At 47.3% G+C, this 8651-nt stretch overlaps 1 protein-coding gene across 1 annotated transcript; it reads left to right on the top strand.

The window, feature by feature from the left end:
* The first annotated feature begins 1820 nt into the window (after nt 1-1820).
* On the top strand, nt 1821-8651 carry SOX9 (SRY-box transcription factor 9). Its single transcript, XM_048489682.1, has 3 exons — nt 1821-2711; nt 4512-4765; nt 5493-8651. Exons 1-3 carry the CDS (start codon nt 2281-2283, stop codon nt 6293-6295), a joined length of 1488 nt encoding a protein of 495 aa, XP_048345639.1. The 5' UTR covers nt 1821-2280; the 3' UTR covers nt 6296-8651.

The following is an 8651-nucleotide window of genomic DNA, read 5'->3' as shown; positions in this document are numbered from 1 at the left end:
TCTGGACATAAGAAGGAAGTGCCGCCGATCTGGAGTCAAGGTGATTTATTTATGTAGCCGTTCGGTGTAAAAGTTCCCAGAAAAGAAACGAGACGGAGTGGGGGGGCGGGGGGGGGAGGCAAAGTACACGGAAAGTAACGCAAAGCCAGGGAAAGGCGTCTATCCTCAGTAAGACAACATGACAGCGGATGATTGAAATGAGTTTGCCGTGCAAGGAGCGACCACAGCTGAAGGGGGGGGGGTCCTCACCTACATGCAAAGAGACGCGGTGCGTGAGCAATACAGGCAGGCGCCTGCAATGAAATCCGGACGCCTCCATAGACTAATCTCGAGTTATCAAAATACTAATCAATCACGAGAAGGGATGCCTCATTCTTTCCCGGTGCCCCTGGCAGTTCTGGGAACGCCTGGCACAGTTTTGGTTGGAGTTCACTACCATTCACCTTCCCTTTATTCTCCTTTGCCTTGGAAAAATATCAAAGAGGTTTTATGGAAAGCACTGCCCAGGCCAGACACAGTGCCTATGGGTGCCTATGCAGACACAGAGACCCTCAGATCGATAAGTTGCACTTACCGCTATCAATAGACAGCCCCGAAACCGGACCCTTTTTGGAGAACATGTATTAGCCTCTCAGAGGAAACCGAAAACCCGGGGGAAGGGAACTGGTTTCGCTTTATATTACATCTGCTTGCATCTGTAGTTTTGGAAATACTTTGCAAATTCAGGATTTCTATTTTTTTTAAAGAATCTACGCTGAAGGAGGGTTTACATGGGTTTTACATGGGAATGTATCCCTCCCAATCGTATAACTGTTTACCGTCTCTACACTATACTATAGAGTCTATAGTCCCAAACATGTGCGCAGTCCGATCCTAAACCTGAGCTCTGGGGCTTTATCCGCAGGCCGAGATGGCCACGTGCCTTCTGCGGCCGTGCTGAGAAACAGTTGCGTGGGAATCAGACCCTCTGAATGAAAACGAGGCTTACTTCTGAGTTGACCTACTTCTCTCTCGCCATGCCCCTTCTGAGAGTCATCGCGCGGATTCTAAATCGAAACTGCTTAAAGGGGACAATCGGTCATATATGCTCCTACAGCAAAGTAGATCAGGCTTCGTATTAGAGGTTGGGAATCAACTTTATTTGGGGGGTGGGAAATAATTGGTTGCAAACATTTTTGAGATGCGGGACTAGGGTGGCTTCAGCGACAACCACTGTTGGAAAGCCTCGTGAAAGACCACTTGGCAGACTCGTTGTAAAGGAGGGCATCCAGAAAGAGAGGCGCCCCCTCTCCCCCCAGTTCAGTGAATGGCAGTTTTTTTTTTAAGTGTTGGAAATGCAACGTCGCCGTCTTCCTGAAACCTTTCAGGCATGGATAAAACATTAGGATGAGCAAAATCAAAACAAAACCCTCCCATAGGAGAGGTGAGTCACAGAATCACGGACTTGAAACGGGGGGAGGAGGTAGAGGAGGGGAAAAACTTTTCGCAGTTTAGTTTCACCCCAGATGACGTATCTGTTAGAAAAGATCTCGGGCCTTTTGAGAACTGCCAGAGAAATCTGCCTAGCGCGACAAGGAGAAATGGAAGGGAGACATTTATTTTGAGGTCTACTGCATTGCAAGGGTTGGAAAGTACAAAGCTCGATAGCAGCGCCCGACCAACTTTCTTTGCTCTCTCCTTTCCCCCTCCTTCCCAATCATCGAAATCTGCGCTCATTTCTCCCCTCCCTTCGAAGGGAGGGGGGCCCCCGAAAACTTTTCAGCCAATCAGCCGCGCGCCAGCCCTCTAGGGGCCGGGCTGCCATTGGCTGAAAGTTTCTAAAGTGGAGAGTATTTATTAAAGAGAGCCAGGGAGAGAGTTAGGAGAGCTCAGCTTGAAATTGGCTAGGTGGGTTTGGGGAGCCTTCAAAATAGAGATCCGCCGCCCCCGCAAAAAAAACCCCAAATCCCTCCGACGAAACTTTTCTTCTTCTGGGGAAGGGAGAAGAAAAACACGCCCGCGTTCGGCTTCTTTTCCCTTCTCGCGAGTAGACCAGCCGCCCACATGTCTGTTTCTTGAACGAGAGAAAAACCCGCGGCGACCCCCTTTGCGAGGCGACTGAGATCCACGTCCCGTCCCGAGTTCCTGCGACTCAAAAAGTTTGCAAACTTCTGGGCGGCCTCGCTCGAGCTCCCCTATGCTGTTCTAAGAGCCGCCCCCCTTCCCCGCTCCGGTGGGTGTTTTTCTCCAGCCTTCGCCCGCCGAGTCCCTTCCTCGCCCGCCTGCCTCCGCCTGCCTCGCATGAATCTCCTGGACCCCTTCGCGAAGATGACCGAAGAGCAGGAGAAGTGCCTGTCCGGCGCGCCCAGCCCCTCCCTGTCGGACGACTCGGCCGGCTCGCCCTGCCCGTCGGGCTCCGGCTCGGACGCCGAGAACACGCGGCCGCAGGAGAACACCTTCCCGGGCGGCGCGCAGGACCTGAAGAAGGAGAGCGACGAGGACAAGTTCCCGGTGTGCATCCGCGAGGCCGTCAGCCAGGTGCTCAAGGGCTACGACTGGACCCTGGTGCCCATGCCCGTGCGCGTCAACGGCTCCAGCAAGAACAAGCCCCACGTCAAGCGGCCCATGAACGCCTTCATGGTCTGGGCTCAGGCCGCCCGCAGGAAGCTGGCCGACCAGTACCCCCACCTGCACAACGCTGAGCTCAGCAAGACGCTGGGCAAGCTCTGGAGGTAAGGCCGGGGGCCCTGCGTGGGTGCGTGCGGGAGGGAAGGAAGGGGGGCAGTTTGGGTTGTCTGTAGTTTTGTGCCCAGGGCGCCCTCTCCGGGAAAGTGGGCGAGGTGTCCGGCAAGGCAGGGGCTTTGAACCTATTCCGCACATGCAGAATAATGCACTTTCAAACTGCTTTCAGTGCTCTTTGAAGCTGTGCGGAATACCAAAATCCACTTGCAAACAGTTGTGAAAGTGGTTTGAAAATGTGTTATTTTGCGTGTGCGGAAGGGGCCTAGAATTCCTTGCAGACCGTGACCCCCTTCTGCACATGCAGAATAATGCACTTTCAATCCGCTTTCGATGCACTTTGCAGCTGGCTTTTAGTGTGCGGAATTGCAAAATCCACTTGCAAACAATTGTGAAAGCGGATTGAAAGTGCTTTATTCTGCTGCGTGTGCGGAAGGGGCCGTGTGCGGAAGGGGCTGTGAGCATCAGTGGTGTGCTCGGGTAGAAGCTGCTTTTGCCCTTTGAATGGTTGGGGAGGCTGCAGAGGGCCCTTTCCAGTTCGTTTTCTTATTAACCTCTGTGGGAATAAGTGAGCACGGGGCTGCCAGGAGACTTGTGGGAGGATCAATAAGGTGGCACTGGGTTTGAACAGAGGAAGACTCATTGCACCCATTCCCAGTGCCATGGGCGGGGGGGGGGGGGGGGAGGAGGCGAAAGACACTGTTTTGATTCTGAAGAGCTACTTCGCCCTTGGGGAGAGGTGGAATATTTTCAAAAAGCTGTCTATAAATCAAGCTTGCTCTCCCGATCTATTGGGACCACTGTTTTTGAATTCCTATGTGGATGTGCCACCCCCAGTTGGGCTCTGCTTCCCATGAAACACGAGCTGCACATGCTCAGGGAAGCTTTTCTCCCTCTACAATCTGGCTTCTTGAGAGACAGAATCCTGATGCCCAGAGCATCCTGATCTAGGACAAATTCAACAGCCTCTTTAGTGTGTGGGTTGTGGTCTGGGCATAAGGTGGCCCCCTGGGAGGTTGGGTTTGAGTGATGGCTCGCAGTAGAAAGCTTTTTTGAAAGGGGCGGGGGAGAAAAACGAATCACCTGGCCAGCGCATAAGCTCACCACTGTTGGGAGAAGCAGAGAGAGATCCTGGTTGTTGTTTTGTTTATGGGACTCTGGGCAGTTTGGAGGCATCTAAGGTGTTACTTCAGGACATTCTTGAATCTGTATTAATGTGTCTGGAGGGACCCAACAGTTCCAGTCGGGTTGGAGGAAAGAGGGAGGGAGAAGGGTCCCCCACATTTGTTCCTTATTATTAGGTGTTGTTGAGCCAGTCCTCTTGGGGGGAGGGGGAGTGTGGATGTCTAGGTGGGTTCCGAAGCAGAGTTAGAGATTACAAGGGACCAATGCAGAAAAGAGAGACAAGGAACACTGTTTTGTGGGAGGGGAGGGCAGCATTTGTTTTTTTCTAAGACAATGGTCAGAGGTCCCAGGTAAAAGTCCCAGACTGGCTCTAGATGGGAGGGGAACGTCTGGATAACTGGATAGCTAATGACTGCAGCGCCCAGGGCCGATTTTGTTATGGCCTCTGACATAACGTCACACTTGCATATTTGCTCAGTTCTTTGTGTGGCCAGGAGCTACTTTGGTATAATTTATCAGACTCCCGCGGCTGCCCGGGACAGGGCTGGTTTATCAGCTGAGGAATGGAAATCTGCCTTAAAGCTGTGCATTCTGGAAATCTCTGCTTTTCGGTATAAACGTCATTGGAAGTAACCCCCAGTCCCTCTGCCTTGCTCTCTGTTGCTCAGGTTACTGAACGAAAGTGAGAAACGCCCATTTGTGGAGGAGGCTGAGAGGCTTCGGGTGCAGCACAAAAAAGACCATCCAGACTACAAGTACCAGCCCCGGAGAAGAAAATCAGTTAAGAACGGGCAGGCTGAGCAAGAGGAAGGCTCTGAGCAAACCCATATCTCTCCTAATGCCATCTTCAAGGCCCTGCAGGCAGATTCTCCTCAGTCTTCATCCAGTATGAGCGAAGTACACTCTCCTGGGGAGCATTCTGGTAAGTGCGTGTCTATTTGTAGGCCGAAATGAAGATGCTTCTCTAAAACCTACAAGAAATGGCTTTGTGACTCAGCACAATGAGCAATCTATAGACAGACCTATAGCATGACCATTATCTTTAAAGTGCAGAGAAAGGATCAAATATGAAATACAGCTGTAGGTGCCTACGTACCATGCATGTCTCCAAACGTCAATATCTGTTGCAGGCATGGCAGGTCACATGGGACACAGATTGTCACAGACAATACTTTACTGAATTCTATATTGTACATTCAAAGGACATTCTCTAAGGCAATTTCAGGCAACTGTTTTTCAGAATTCTATTTCACTGCTCAGAAAACCAAATTTCCAAAGTAACTTTATATTACAGGAGAGCATTTTCTCCTTTAAATTAGGAACTCATCTCCCCTGGGACTCCACAACACAACTGATTAGGACCGTGAAACCTTTTCCAGCAGCAGTTTCTTCTTATGGTCAGCCTTCCGTTCTCTGTTTTCATATGCCACCAGAGAAGTTAACCATTAACTAAATTATCAGTGTGATACAACACCTCCTGCTTAATAAAAATGGTTTCCTTTAGATTTCCAGGGCTTTATGGTACCCTGTCAATATCTGTATCAGTACAGAAAAAATAGATTCAGGTGCAGTTCGCATACAGTCTGACTTCAAAGGTGTAAGAGGTGGCTCGCATATCCTAACATCTGTTGTTTTTTTATTTCTTACAGGACAATCTCAAGGGCCACCTACTCCTCCTACGACCCCTAAAACAGACGTCCAGCCTGGAAAGCAAGACCTTAAGCGAGAAGGTCGCCCCCTACCAGAAGGAGGGAGACAGCCACCTCACATCGACTTCCGAGATGTGGACATTGGTGAGCTCAGCAGTGACGTCATCTCAAACATCGAGACCTTTGATGTCAATGAGTTTGACCAGTATCTCCCACCCAATGGCCACCCAGGTGTTCCAGTCACCCTTGGTCAACCTGGCCAAGTCACTTATACTGGTAGCTATGGAATCAGCAGCACAACGGCTACGCCAGCAGGTACTGGTCATGTCTGGATGTCTAAGCAACAGCCCCCCTCTCAGCAGCCGCCATCCCAAGCTCAGCAGCAAGCACCGCAGCAGCAGCAGCAGCACACACTCACCACCCTGAGCAGTGAACAGGGGCAGCCTCAGCAGAGGACACACATCAAGACTGAGCAGCTCAGTCCCAGCCATTATGCTGAGCAGCAGGAGCATTCTCCTCAGCAGATCAGCTACACTTCCTTCAACCTCCAGCATTATGGTTCCTCCTACCCCACTATCACTCGTTCCCAGTATGACTACACAGACCACCAGAGCTCCAACTCCTACTACAGTCATGCAGCTGGCCAGAGTTCCAGTCTCTATTCAACATTCACCTACATGAACCCAGCCCAGAGGCCAATATACACACCGATTGCAGACACTACAGGGGTGCCTTCCATTCCTCAGACCCACAGCCCCCAACACTGGGAACAGCCCGTCTACACACAACTCACAAGGCCATAAGACTTTCAAAGACGGCCAAATTTTCTCAGACTTGCAAAAGACATTTAAGATAAAAGTGAATGAATGAGAAAAAAATCCCAGAATGCCTTGAGCACTACAGCATTTTTTTAAAGTAGTCAGACCATGTTATTTTTCCTGTAAGCAAACAATGGACTTAAAACTTTAATTTGAAGATGATCTTGTTATTCAGACACCTGACTTAGTTTGCCCAGGCATGGACTTGATAATTATTTTTTAACAATGACTAAAAATGGGAAATGAACTTTTTTTTTTTACAAAACTCAAAGTATTCCTCTGTGAGGAATATTCTCTATTTTAAATATTTTTAGTATGTACTGTGTATGATTCGTTACCAATTTGAGGGGATTTATATGTACCTTACTTGTTTTTTAGAGAAACTTTGGAAAAATAATGTTTTCTTCTTCTGTCAGTACTTAAACAACACCTAGCAGAATGGTTTGCCTTAGCCTTTTCCCTTGTGGTCAGAGGTATTTTTGTACAGTTAATTGTCTTTTGCTTGTAGAAAGCAAAAATGTGTGCATTAAGTCAAAGCAAAGAACATTTTTTCCTACACTAACCAGTGGTCAGTTGCACAATGTGACAAGGGGGATTTGGAAAGAGACTTTTGTTTTTCTAGCTTGGAAGCAAAAGTTGTTGGGAGGAAAACATGTTAAGGGAACAAAAAACACCCTGAGCCTTAAAGAAACACAAACACAAAGCCTTATGAGTAGCCAAGTGATGGCCTTATAGGGAGGCCTGCAAAATTCCCTCTCTCAGTGCCAAGGGGAAAACGAGAGGATTCTGAAGGAAGACGTCTTCCATTTTTGAGGTCTGCCTGATGCATCAGCAAAACGCTAGCATGCCCTGTCCCAAATCCCTCCTTCATCTTCCAACACTGGACCCTATATCCATGCACAAAACAGGTGTCAACAGTCCGTCCTTCCCATTTTCTTTCAAATTGTACAGGGAAAGAGATCACACATTCCACAAGCCTCTTTGTACTCGTATGTGAGTTGTCTTTAAAAAGAGGCAGTGGAATATCAGCTTTAGCAAGGTTCACTTATGATGCCATCACATTGGGTCTTTTTTAAAAAAAATATCTATATATATATTTATTTTGTGAAAAAGAGGTTTTTTAATCAAGAGTTTTCCTTTCATATTTCCCTTCCACATTAAAGTATGCCGAAATGCCGGAGCCTTACTCAGAGGGTATATGGTGCCTAATAGTTAAATTATGGTTTAAATCAATAACTCCTTTTATTTATCTATCTCCTTCCTTTTTTCATATTTTTATTATTATTTTATTCCTTCAGAATGAGTTTTAGGTTTGTACACATATGTCTGCTTCCTCTTGTTTCTTTCTCTTTAAGAATAAAGTAAATTTTCTCTCTCTTTCATTGTACAAACAAATGATTGCAAATGTAGTGTATCACTGAGTCGTTTGCCTTGTTTTCTGCCTCAGTTCTTCCAGACACATGAATCAGACCTGGTCAGTACATGGAGCAGAATGAGGCGGCAGAGTCTTGAAGTGCTAAAACAGATAATGAGATTCCAGAATCCAAACTGGGGGAGGGCCATGCTTGTAGGAGAAAATGCCCCTTATTGGGCTCTGTATGTATATGTTTGTGTGTGTTTAACTTGCAGGGTATTTTTTACACATGAGAGCATTGAAAAAGTGGCCTTCCTGCCTCATCCTTGACAGCCTGATATGGCACAGTCCACACTCAAGATCTTGTCCCCTCATTCTGTGTTATGTGTAGGCCACGATCTGTCAAAAATAAAAAAACCTAAAACAACAATGGATGCTGGCCCTCAAACCCCGCAGCTGGGCAAGCTGCCTCCTTTTCCATAGGACTTGAGATGTCTACAGCAGTTTCTTCTAGTCCCCCAAAAGCACAGTGGAAATAAATGGAAGCTGCAGAGCGGCAGTGTTTGATGGCTAGCTCCCAGTGTGCTCTGCGAACTTTCCTCCTTTTGATAATATTTGACTTCGGGCGAGGGAGGCTATGAGGAAACCAACCGTGGTGAAGCTGGGGCCAAGCAGTTAAAGATAGCTTTTTTTGAAAGACAGCCAACATTTTTTTATTTAAAAATATATTTGTTAACAGTGTTTTTTTGTAGGGAATTCAGTAGAAGGAAATCCTAAAACACTCTTATAATATATCTTTTCTACTTCTGTATAAAAAGCAGATCTTTTTAAAGTATTTCTGTAACTTAAAAGACTTGTCCTTAAAAAAATCAGTTTTAGTTAAGTTTTGTCTTTTTTTCCCTGCAAAACCCTTTGGTTTTCTTTTTAAACTTACCTTTTTGTATACTGTATTGTTTGCAATAAATATACCTTGTATTAAACCTTAAA

The sequence above is a fragment of the Sphaerodactylus townsendi genome, linkage group LG03 (genome assembly GCF_021028975.2).
Source record: "Sphaerodactylus townsendi isolate TG3544 linkage group LG03, MPM_Stown_v2.3, whole genome shotgun sequence".
NCBI classification, from domain to species: Eukaryota; Metazoa; Chordata; class Lepidosauria; order Squamata; family Sphaerodactylidae; genus Sphaerodactylus; species Sphaerodactylus townsendi.
The sequence above is the reverse complement of the archived record's forward strand: the minus strand, read 5'-3'. Positions and strand labels throughout refer to the sequence as shown.

Coding starts and splice junctions, on each gene's coding strand:
- SOX9 (XM_048489682.1), top strand. CDS start 2,281: ATGAATCTCCTGGACCCCTTCGCGAAGATGACCGAAGAGCAGGAGAAG. Junction 2,712..4,511: donor ACGCTGGGCAAGCTCTGGAG/GTAAGGCCGGGG, acceptor TCTGTTGCTCAG/GTTACTGAACGAAAGTGAGA. Junction 4,766..5,492: donor CTCTCCTGGGGAGCATTCTG/GTAAGTGCGTGT, acceptor TATTTCTTACAG/GACAATCTCAAGGGCCACCT.